General features: G+C 39.8%; 1 protein-coding gene across 1 annotated transcript in view; it reads left to right on the top strand.

Annotated features, from left to right (window-relative positions):
• The window catches only part of smc2 (structural maintenance of chromosomes 2), a 51,294-nt gene that overhangs the window by 1,591 nt on the left and 36,923 nt on the right, over positions 1-12,780 (top strand). Inside the window, exons 2-6 of the mRNA XM_043716076.2 lie at positions 84-233; positions 1,877-1,999; positions 5,007-5,045; positions 5,781-5,891; positions 11,640-11,684. Of these exons, the coding sequence (XP_043572011.2) occupies positions 84-233; positions 1,877-1,999; positions 5,007-5,045; positions 5,781-5,891; positions 11,640-11,684 (468 nt within the window). The remainder of the gene's footprint in view (positions 1-83; positions 234-1,876; positions 2,000-5,006; positions 5,046-5,780; positions 5,892-11,639; positions 11,685-12,780) is intronic.

Here is a 12,780-nt window from a genome sequence, read left to right as displayed (position 1 = left end):
ATTATAATACTTGAGAGATTTTGGGTTTTGAAACATTTTAATGCTGACTTTCATTGCAACCTTGTTTTGTTATCTGTTGTTAGGTGCGAGCCAGCAACCTTCAAGATTTGGTCTACAAAAATGGCCAAGCAGGGATTACAAAAGCCACTGTTTCAATCACATTTGATAACTCTGACAAAAAACAAAGTCCTCTGGGTTTTGAGACACACGATGAAATTACCGTCTCGAGACAGGTACTCTGCAACATTTCTATTGTATTTAATATTCCACTCTGTTAACATGAAAACTTCATCCATTCTCAGGAGTTAGATGAGATTAAACACAAAATTGTTGGTAAGTCTTTGTCCCTCCTTTCTGTCTCCCTGACTTTTCCCCCTTATGGCTTTTGATCTGGAACCTAGTCCATTTTGTATTCTTGCCAGTGAAACAAGTACGGCACAAGTTAATGTCATACAGAAGGATACTTGTTTGTTCTTCCTCAATTGTGGAATCGGAACTGATGCTTTAGCCCAAACACTGTTGAAATGCCAGGGAGGTTATTGTTTAAAGTTGTTATGACTAGGTGAGATGGTGAGAATTTTTTCAACCTCCTTGGTTGGTCGCAATAAAGATTTATGTTTTTTTTAGCATGAGGCTATTATCTTTTTTTTTCCTGTTAAAGTACAAGACTTTCTTGAGTGAAAGAGCAGTTCTAATTACCTGCTGATCCTGACAAAAATACTAAAGGCACAGTATCAAAGTTAAACACAGATGTAAAGTTAAACATAGTGTCCCATTCAAAAGGAAGTTGAAAAGAACAAATAGTTTTAAAATACTCTGGGTGTCCTTGAAATAAGGTTTCAACCTTAGACCGTGATTGTTCAATTGTTGTCTTGGATATCAGGAGTTACAGTTATCCTTTGAGTTTTGTGTTCTACGTTTTCTTTTTAATCTATGTTGTCACTTAACACCTTTTCTTTGCGTTAGACGGAGGGAGAATTTTCTCCAGCTGATTCCAATTGCACAGTCTTAGTTTCTTCTGTCTTCCAGAAGTTTGAAATACAATCTTGTTTGCTTCTGGGTTCATTGTCTCCGAGCTTGATAATCCCAGGAGGTGTCGTCTTCTGGAACATGCAAATATTGGATGTTCTATAAAGATAGAAGATGAAGATATTTTCACCCTTCTCTCTTGGAAGACTGGCTTCCTTGCCTTTGGATAAAAATGTTCATCTCTGTTAGGGTGTCTTGTCTTGATCAAGTTTCAATTTGAATTAGTGATTGTTGTACTATTTTAATTTCATTCCATGTAAATTTCAGACATTTGATCATGGAATTCAAAAAGCATCATGACATTGATTTTTTTGAAGACTGAGTGTGTTAGTTGCCAGGATGATCCACATTTTTGCCATGTCAAGGAATGTGGCGATAACTGGACAGTGCTCACTTTTGGTGGTACACCACATATCACTATTTTTGTAGGATAAAGTGATTCATGCTCATAATATGCTCATAGCATAATATGTTGCCTTCCTTTACAAACCTGTGAAGGTGATTGGGCACAGATTTGTATGATTTTATACTCCTTGGAGATCTAAAGCACGATTTTACATAAATTAGCAATAAATAGTAAAATAAATAATGTGAAAAGTTGCAATTCTCAACTTGATATTTGCCCGCTCAAATAAGATTATAAGTATTACATGGGGTAAACTGGTTGGCTTTAGGAATTTATTATTTTGCTTTCTGTAATCAATGTGAATGACTCTGCTTACCAGGATTATTGAATTTCTACACTGGCTATTTCTGTATTTTATCTTTTAAGTTTGTGTTTGTTGTGTTGTGTTTTTGGAATCTTTGTCTTTTTACTTCCAGGCAATTAAAACTATTCATTTTTCAGGTGGTAATTGGTGGGCGAAACAAGTACCTAATTAATGGTGTGAATGCAAACAACACCAGAGTGCAAGATCTCTTCTGTTCAATTGGTCTGAATGTCAACAATCCACATTTCCTTATCATGCAGGTTTGTACATATGACAGAGGATTGTAAATCTATTCACTTTGTTCAACACCGTTGCACAGCAGCAGCTGTGTTCCGTCTTCAAAATCCACCATACCAATTCACAACACTCCTGCCATGGTGCCTTTGAAACCTTCAGAAGAAAGGTTATTCCCAAAATGTTGACTCTCTTGCTCAGATGTTGTCAGATCTGCTTTGCCTTTTCCAATGCCACACTTATCATCTCTGACTCTCTAGTATCTGAGGTCCTCGCTCTTTTCTACTTGTTGAAAACTTTACCTCCTAGAAAGTCAATTGCAGTAGGTGCATGAGAAAACCATCACTTGCGAGCTCTGCTCCAAGCATCTCAGCATCCTGATTTGGAACTACTTTTCTGTTTGCGGTCACTGGGTCAAGATCCTGGAATGCCCTAACAGGTCTGGAAGTGTACTTATGCCATTTGGGTAGCAGTGGCTCAAGAGGCAGCTCACCACCACTGACCTTGAGGGCAATTGGGGATTTTATAAACCTCTTTAAGTTCACCCCTTAGTCTCTGCTTCAGGGAAAATAACCTTCGCCTTCATCCTCTTATTATAGCTCAAATCCTCCAACACTGGTAACATCCTTGTGAATCTTTTCTGAACCCTTTCAAGTTTCACAACATCCTTGCTATAGCAGGGTGAGCAGAATTGCATGCAGTATTCCAAAAGTGGGCCAACCGATGTCCTGTATAGCTGCAACATGACCTCCCAACTCCTATGCTGAATAGGACCAATGAAGGCATGTAAAAATCTGCTTTCACTATCCTGTCTACCTGTGACTCCACATTCAAGGAACTATGAACCTACATTCCAAGTTTTATTTGTTCAGCAGCACTCCCAGGGAACTTACCATTGAGTGTACAAGTCCTGCCCTGATTTGCCTTTCCAAAATGCAGCACCTCACATTTATCTAAATTATTCCCCATTTGCCGCTCATTGGCCGATCTGTACAAGATCCTGTTGTACTCGGGTAACCTTCTTCGCTATCCAATTCATCCCCAGTTTTGCTGTCACCTGCAAACTTGCTAACCATTCCTCCTATGTTCACACCCAAGTCATTTATATAAATAACAAAGCAGTGGACCCAGCATCGATTCTTATGGCACACCACTGGTCACAGGCCTCCAGTCTGAAAAGCAACCCTCCATCACCACCCTCTGTTGTCTTCCTCTGAGTCAGTTCTGTATCCAAGTGGCTAGTTCTCCCTGTATTCCATGTGATCTAACTTTGCTAACCAGTCTACCATGAGGGACCTTGTCAAAAGCCTTACTAAAGTCCATATAGATCATGTCCACTACTCTGCCCTTATCAATTCTCTTCGTTACTTCAAAAAACTCAATCAAGTTAGTGAGACAGAATTTCCTATGCACAAAGCCATGCTCACTATCCCTAATCTGTCCTTGCCTTTCCAAATACATGTAAATCCTGTCCCTCAGGATTCCGTGTGGGCAGCACGGTGGCACAGTGGTTAGCACTGCTGCCTCACAGCGCCTGAGACCCGGGTTCAATTCCCGCCTCAGGTAACTGACTGTGTGGAGTTTGCATATTCTCCCCGTGTCTGCGTGGGTTTCCTCCGGGTGCTCCGGTTTCCTCCCACAGTCCAAAGATGTGCAGGTCAGGTGAATTGGCCATGCTAAATTGCCCGTAGTGTTAGGTAAGGGGTAAATGTAGGGGTTTGGGTGGGTTGCGCTTCGGCGGGTCAGTGTGGACTTGTTGGACCGAAGGGCCTGTTTCCACACTGTAATGTAATGTAATCTAATCTAATCTAATGTAATCAAACTTGTCCACCACTGATGTCAGACTCACCAGGCTACAGTTCCCTGGCTTGTCCTTACCACGTTTCTTAAACAGTGGCACCATGTTAGCCAACCTCCAGTCTTCCGGCACAGCACCTGTGACTATCGATGATCCAAATATCTTAGCAAGAGGCCCAGCAATCACTTCCCTAGCCCGCCACAGAGTTCTAGAGTACACCTCATCAGGTCCAAGATTTATCCACATTGATGAGTTTTAAGATGTCCAGCAGCACCACCTCTGTAATATGGACATTTTTCAAAATGTCGCTACTTATTTTCCCACGTTATCTATCTTCCATATTCTTCTCCACAGTAAATACTCATGCAAAATACTCACTAAGGGGGACACCAGTTTGATTGGGATAATACATCCATCCTGGGATAAGCTAAACAAAGACGCGCATGGGAATTCCTAGAGGCCTGGCATTCAAACCGGAACTCCATTAACGAGCATATAGATTTGGACCCCATTTACCAACCTCTCAGAACTGGAAAGTGATATCACCCAGCACGACAAACTAAGACACATAAGAAGCAAGCGGGACAGAACACCAATGCTTCACTAGATTATGTTACCTAGCATGGTGACGAAACGTCTGAACAAATCTATCAGTTCAGCAAGTAAATTTACAACCTGAACTACAAATCTTCTCCAAAATATCAGTCATTTAGTATCGTCCCCATCTCCTGCAATTCCACATGTAGGCAGCCTTGCTGATCTTTAAGGGGCCCTATTCTTTTCCTAGTTTCCCTTTTGTCTTTAGGTTCCCTTTGGATTCTCCTTAACCCTATTTGCCAAAACTATCTCATGATCCCTTTTTGCCTCCTACTGCCTTTATACTCCTCAAGGGATTCACTCGATCTATGCTGTCTATACCTGACATATGGTTCCTTCTTTTTCATGACCAAAACATCAATTTCTCTTCCACCTACCAGCTTTGCCCTTTACCCTAACAGCAATATACTTTTTCTGGACTCGTGTTATCTCAAATTTTGAAGGCTTCCCATTTTCTAGTTGTCCCTTTACCTGCAAACATCTGCCCCAATCAACTTTTGAAATTTCTTGCCTAATACTGACAAAATTGGCCTTCCTCCAATTTAGAACTTTTAGATCCCATTTCATCACTATTTTAAAACTAATAGAATTATGATGACTGGTTCTTAAAAATCATAATTTTTGTTTCTTCCTTTTAGGGCCGCATCACTAAAGTTCTGAATATGAAGCCTCCAGAGGTAACTATTCTAGTTTACATTTAAACCTGATACTGTGAATCATTGAAAACTCATGTACTGCTTGTTTTGACCTGAGCTGATTTATGCAATTGTATATTCAAATTCTGTTAAGTTGTTCCTGAGAGCTACTCTCTGCTCCTTGTATTTCATAGTTGAAAAAGAGCTGAAGGCTATTTGGAGGAGTAGTCTGTTAGCTGTGAATCTCCATTCTAAGGCCCATGAAAGATTGTTGAGGGACATGGTTGTAAATAGAAGAGATCTGTATCTGAAAATGACTGAAGGAGCAAGTACTAAGCATTTAGACTTTTAAGTGGACATCTGTTTAAACAACAATTGAATGAAAAGTTCAGTTTGCTCATTCAACAGAATAGAAGTGGTTGCAAGTTTGTGAGAATGGCATATCTTTGTAAATGCAGAAGAGAATAGCAATTTCTCAGCTTGGACAAGTTTCAATGCATGAAGAGATGTGTTGGTTTTACATCGCATGCCAAGGATGCTTGAATCGGAGTTTTGTAGAAAGATGCTTTCATGGAAAACATTTTATAGGTTGGATACATTATCAGATAACTGGCATAAACACCACAACCCTCCAGATTTACAAGTTGTTGAAGATCTGATATATGCATTGGGTTTGGAATGGTTTTTTAAAAAAAATTATAGTGCACAGCTTTAAGTATTTGAAATAGACTGTTAACAAGACAATGCAGCACCTAATTCTTCATGCTTTCTCCTTAGATTCTATCTTTGATTGAGGAAGCTGCAGGGACCAGAATGTATGAGTGTAAAAAGTTAGCGGCTGAGAAAACAATTGAGAAAAAGGAGGCCAAGTTGAAAGAAATTCATACGGTAAATTGGTTTGATGTCACTGGAAAAAATTTCCTGCTTTGTCATTACTTTTCTTTTCCACTGGTGTTGCTGGTAAATTATTTTGATTTGCAAAGTGTATTATTGAAGGACAGTGAGAAGTTACTGAGCTTGACTTACAATTATGGAGTCATAGAGTTGTACAGCATGGAAACAGACCCTTTGTTACTATTCTCCATGCCAACTAGATATCCTAAGTTAATCTAGTCCCATTGTTAGCATTTGGACCCTATTTGTCGAAAACCCTTCCTATTCATGTACATATCCAGATGCCTTTTAAATGTTGTAATTGTTTCAATCTCCACCACTTTATCTGGCAGTTCATTCCATATACACACCACCCTCGGCATGACAATGGTTGCCCCTTACATCCCTTTTAAATCTTTCCCCACTTTCCTTAAACCTATGCTGACTGATTTTTGGACTCCCCTACTCTGGGAAACGACCATGGCGATTTACTGATCCATGCCCTTCATGATTCTATAAGCATCTATAAGGTTGTCTGTCAGCTTCTGATGTTCCAGGAAAGATAGTCCTCGCCTATTCAGCTTCTCCTTATAGCTAAAACTGTGGCAACATCCTTGTAAATCTTTTCTGCATCCTTTCAAGTTTAACATCTTTCCAGTAAGAGGGAGACGGAAACTGAATGCAGTATTCCAAAAGTAGCCTATACAGTACAGCCGCAACATGACATCCCAACTCATTTACTCCATGCAATGACCAAAGGAGGGAAATGTACCAATCACCACCTTGTCTTCCTGTGACTCCACCTTCAAGGAACTATGAACCTGCACCCCAAGTGGTAAAAAGGCTTCATTAAAATTGAATGTGTGAATCCTAATCTGTTTCTGAGCCATAATTGTTAGAAATTATGCTTTGATTCTCAGCCTGTGCCTTCAGCTGAGACCAAATGGGTGACTACAATTGTCTCAAGCATCTCTAAATTACAAAGGCAAAGTATTCGATGGTAAAGTCTCAAGTGTGAGGGAGTGTTGCATGTGTATGTGATGTGCATGATGAAGTATTAAACTTGTACGCACTCCTATTGTAAAATAGATGACTGGTTATTCTCTGGGGCCCTGTGTTGGATGAAACATTGACAGTTATATGGTCATATTTAGCCGAGCAAGGATCACTGCCTTCATAAGAGGGCCCAGGAGAATATTGAGATTTAAAAAGTTCTAGTTCAGTTTTAAACAGGGTTGGGAGAAGACACTGTGAGTTGTCATTGTTTTTGTAACTTCAATACCTGTCCCTTGAGTTTCTTTTTTTTAGTCAAACTTTTCTCATTCAGTGGGTTGTGCTACTATATAAAAATTAGTTCTACATTGGCTTTTGGCATGTTGGAAGTGGTAGATTATTTGGATTCTAGAGCTTCAAGTCCATTTGAAATATTTTTTCTATTCTCTGGATTGATATTTTAAAAGGCTCCTGAGGAAGCCTGTGATGCCTCACATGTCTTGTAGCAACAAAACTAGGAAAAGGGCACAGAGCCTTTCTTTGTTCTTTTAACAGTTCACAAACTGAATTAATGCCATGTAAGAGCCATGTAAGACAATGATGATAACCAAAAAAATTTATTGCTCTTTTCTTTTATGGAGCCATTTATGAAGAAACATAGTTACTGTTTTGCATACCCTAATCCAGATTGCATTTTCTTGCATGTGCTTGCTTAGTATTCATCGTTAATCAGGTTGTAAGATTCTCACTGAGCTGGAAGGTTTGTTTTCAAATGTTTCATCACCATACTATGCAACATAATGAGCGAGCCTCCGGTGAAGCGCTGGTGTTATGTCCTACTTTCTATTTGTGGGTCTTGGTTTCTTAAGTCTGGCTGACAACATTTGCGATTTTTTTTTTTTCTCTGAGGATGGTAGATGGGGTCCAAATCGATATGTTTATTGATGGAATTCTGGCTAGAATGCCACACCTCTAGGAAATCCCATGCATTTCTCTGTTTAGCTTATCCTACAATGGATCTGTTGTCCCAGTCAAAGCGGTGTTCTCCTTCGCCTATATGTAAGGATACTAGTGATAGTGGGTTACATCTTTTGGTGGCTAGTTGGTGTTCATGTATCCTGGTGGCTAGTTTTCTGCCTGTTTGTCCGATTGTAGTGTTTGTTATAGTTCTTGCATGATATTTTCTAAATGACATTCATTTTGCTGTCTGTTTGTACGGTCCTTTAGGTTCATTAGCCGCTCTTTAAGTATGTTGGTAGGTTAGTGGACTACCATGATGCCAAAGGGTCTGAGTAGTCTGGTAGTCATTTCAGAGATGTCTTTGATGTAAGGTAATGTGGCTTGAGTTTCTGGGTGCGTTAGGTCTACTTGTCTAGGTTTGTTGTTGAGAAATCGTCAGACTGTTTATTTGGTACCCGTTCTTCCTGAATATGCTGTATAGGTATTTTTCTTATACTGTTTGTAGTTCCTGCTTGCAACAGTGTGTTGTGGCTCATTGTAATAATGTCCTGATGCAGCTCTGTTTTGTGGGTGTTGGAATGATTGCTTCTGTAGTTCAGTATTTGGTCCATATGTGGTGTTTTCCTGTAGACGCTGGTTTGAAGTTCTCCGTTAACTGTTCTACTGTGACATCTAGGAATGGGAGTCTGTTGTTGTTCTCCTCCTCTTTAGAGAATTATATGTCAGGTAAGGATATTATTGATGGTGTTGTGGGTTGCCTCTAATTTGGTCTGTTTTGTGATGAGAAAGGTGTCATACATGTAGCGGACAGTTGGGAGGGCTATTTGAGTCTCTGTATTACTACTTCTGTTCAGAACCCTGATATTGGTGCTCCCATGAGTGTTCTGTTGATTTGTTTGTAGGTCTTGTTATTGAATGTAAAGTTGGTGATGAGGCACAAGTCTACTAAGATTGAGGTTGTTGGGTTTGCTGATGATGTTGCTGCTGTATGGTGCTTGTGTCCTTTGTTCCTCTAGTAGTGCAGTCAGTGTTTCTTTGGCCAGGTTGATGTTAATTTATGTGAACAGTGCTGTTATGTCAAAGGAGACCATCATTTTGTCCTCTTCTATCTTGATGTCTTTGGTGTTCAGGAATTCTTGGGTGGAGTGAATGGAGTGGCATGAGTCTTCTATTAGGTATTTCAGTTTTCTGTGGAGTTCCTTGGCTAGTCTGTATGTTGCTCTTCCAGGTAGTGAGACTATGGGTCTGAGGGGGTCCCTTGGTTTGTGTACTTTAGGTAGTCCATAGAAGCAGGGTGTGTTGGATCCATCCAGTTTCATTATTTAGAAGTCTGTCTTGTTTATTTGTCCTGATTTTCTGAAGCCTTTTCAATGTGGATTTTACATGTTTTTCTAGTTGTGGGGTTGGGTCTATTGCCCCCTATTGGTAAGTGCCGGTATCCATTTTTCCAATGTACTCTGTTCTGTTGAGAATGATTGTGCGTACTTTGCCTGCAGGGAGGATTACACTGTTTTTGTCTTTTTTGAGTCTTTCTAGGGTTTTCCTATCCTGTCTGTTTAGTGTGTTCCCTTCCTTTTTCCTGTTTAGTGTTGGTGCAACTGTCTGTCAGATAGTCTGTTCAGTTTCTCCTGAGTCCATTGTCCTTCAGTGTTGATTCTAATGCTGTTATGAAGTCTTTTTTTTGTTTGCGTCTGTGTGGTTGTTTGTTTGATCCTCTTTCTAAGACGGTTTTTCCGTATCTGTTAGTGGGCAGTCTGATAGGTGTTTTTATCCAAGCCTCTGTGTTGTTCTTTTTTGTGAGCATGTCCAATTTTTCCTGAAGAGTTAGTTTTTTCATTTTCTGCGTTTGCAGCTGTTTAATGCTAATGGCTTATTCTAGTGCGTCTGTCCATTCATGGTATGTTGAGTTAGTATGTAAAGTCTTTTGGCACATATTCAGAAAGAACAGGTACCTAATAAATATAGTCTGCCGATTCCTCAACAACAAACCCAAACAGGAAGACACAATGCATCCAAAAACTCTAGCCATATTACCTTACATCAAAGACATCGCTGAAATAACTTCCAGACTACTCAGACCCCTTGTCATCATGGTAGTCTATGAACCTACCAACACACTTAAACAGCGGCTAATGAACCTAAAGGACTTGTACAAATAACCAGCAAAACTAATGTCATTTACAAAGTACCATGCAAGGACTATAACAAATACTACACCGGACAAACAGGCAGAAAACTAGCCACCAGAATACATAAACGGCAACTAGCCACCAAAAGACGTGACCTACTATCACTTGTATTTTTACATACAGACATAGAAGGACACCACCTTGACTGGGCCAACAAATCTATCGTCGGACAAGCTAAACAGACACACAGAGGAATTTGTAGAGGCCTGGCATTCTAGCTCAAATTCCATCAATAAACACATCGATTAGCATCCTCTGAGAAAAAGAGAATCAGAAATGATGTCGCCCACCTTAAGAAACCAAGGCCCGTAAATAGAAAGTGGGACATAACACCAGCACTTCACCAGCTGCTCACTGATGTTGAAACCTAGTATGGTGATGAAATGTCTGAAAACAAACCTTTCAGCTGAGCAAACAAACTTACAACCTGAGCTACAAATCTCAAAAATCGCATTCATCATTAATGTTGCACAATTTCAATATTATTGGAATTGTACTAATCTTTGTTTAGTGGGCTTTATGGTTAGATCACAAGTTACTTTAATTTGGTGACTGCCAATAGGAGAGCTTCCAGCAGTCCTTCAATTTAGTTTTTGAATTCAATGCTGCTCTATTTGTACGTGCACACCGTTACCCTGAATTCTTCTCAGGTTGAACTTTATCCCTCAGCTCCCCATCTCTTCCAAAATTGCCTTTTACCATCCAGTCCAATTACATTTTTCTCAAATGGTGCATTCAAAAAGAAACACACATCACTTGATATGTTATAGATTAGGTTAGATTCCCCACAATATGGATACAGGCCCTTCGACCCAACAAGTCCACACCGACCCCCTGAAGAGTAACCCACCCAGACCCATTTCCCTCTGACTAATGCACCCGACACTATGGGCAATTTAGCATGGCCAATCCACCTGACCTGCACATCTTTGGACTGTGGGAGGAAACTGGAGCACCCACAGGAAACCCACGCAGACACTGGGAGAATGTGCAAACTCCACACAGACAGTTGCCTGAGGCTGGAATCGAGCCCAGGTCCCTGGCGCTGTGTGGCTGCAGGGCTAATCATTGAGCCACTGTGCCGCTTTAAAGAAAGCCAACAGCTCAAAACAACTGATCTTTCATTGTTCATTAAGGGTGTTGGAGTTTTGTTAAAATGCACATAATGAATAATTTTTCTTGAGTTTTCTGCAATGAAATATGCTTGTGTTGGTACATTATCTTCAGTTGTGTAAATAATTTAAACATTTTCGATCTTGGATAATACAAGTAAATTTGAAAGAAAACCTTTACCAATTTCCAGTAAGAGACAAAAGGTAAAGTGAGTACATTTAACAACAGTGTCTGTACAATGCTGTTCCATTTATTTTTGAGCTGTTCAGTATTTGGTGATTAGTGTGAATGTTAACAATTCTAGAATTTTGTCTGTATTGCTTAGAGCTATAAACTGCATGGAATATTAAATTATTTCTGTATTGTCTTTGAAGTGCTATGCTCAAACTAAATATTTTTTAAGTATTTACTCTTACCACAGCTCAATTGTATGTACTTTAAATCATGAACAAAGTAAAAGTACTTTAATCTTCTAATTTTATTTCTCCTGGACTTTCTTGTATATTAGATCCTTGAAGAGGAAATTACTCCAACACTTCAGAAACTGAAGGAGGTATGTACTAAATGGTTGCTGTAATGCCAAGGGAGGAAATTAGGTATAATTTGGAAATCATAAATAGCATTTCAGAACAGTAATTCTCCACCCTGAATTCCTGCATTTCCTTCCTATTTCCTTCAATACGCAGAAAAGGAAGATCATCTTTAATTTGATATTTTTCCCTTTTTGGAGACCATCTGCATCATTTCCTACAAAACTGTTCACTGAGGGAACCTATCGTTGACTACAACTGTGTAGATTGCAATTGAAATGAAAATCTTAGCCCCAAACATAAATACTATTTTTCAACCGCAGATCTACATAGTCTTTCTTTATAAGGCTTAAAATTTTTTAAAACTTTTTTTTTTGTGTTTGCTATTACATGGCTTTTTTTTTTTAACTCTTCTGCGTTGTAATCTCCCTTAATTCACCGAATGTGTAGTTAAGTAGTACAAGGTACAGTGCGGCATAATGACTCAGTGGTTAGCACTGCTGCTTCCCAGCTCCAGGACTGGTGTTCGATTCCAGCCTTAGATGGCTGTTTGTTTGTGTGGAGTTTGCACATTCTCCCCGTGTCTGCATGGGTTTCCTCAGAGTGCGTCAGTTTCTTCACACGTTCCAATGATGTGCAGGTTTGGTGCATTAGTGATGCTAAATTGCCTATAGTGTCCAGGATGTGCAGGCTAGGTGAATTAACCATGGGAAATGCAGGGTTGCGGGGATAGGCCTGGGTGGGATTCCCTTTGAAGGTTCCTGTGGACCCGATGGGCCAAATGGCCTGCTTCCACACTATAAGGATTCTAAGGTAGAGTGATTTCCCAGATGAACCCCAGTGCTAAATTACTTTAATTTTACTGTGATGGTGAAAAGAATGCTACAGTTAGGAATTGGTACACCTGATTATAAAGTGAAGAATTAGTTAGTGCTGTTGCTGGTGATGGCTTTTTAACACGTTGTCTTGACATCCATGAGAAAGTTACTGGGTTGAGTGCTGCTGTGATGACTTCTGTTGACTAGCATGCTAGCACTAAGGCTTTCTTGAAAATATTTATTTGCAGAACAAAGTACTGGAAGCCAGTCACTGTCAATACAACTGTCCTCAAAGTATGAG

Source organism: Chiloscyllium plagiosum, unplaced genomic scaffold (genome assembly GCF_037043375.1).
Source record: "Chiloscyllium plagiosum isolate Xiang-an unplaced genomic scaffold, Cpla_swu_hap1 HiC_scaffold_2, whole genome shotgun sequence".
Taxonomy (NCBI): Eukaryota; Metazoa; Chordata; class Chondrichthyes; order Orectolobiformes; family Hemiscylliidae; genus Chiloscyllium; species Chiloscyllium plagiosum.
This window is presented reverse-complemented; position numbering and strand designations above follow the sequence as displayed.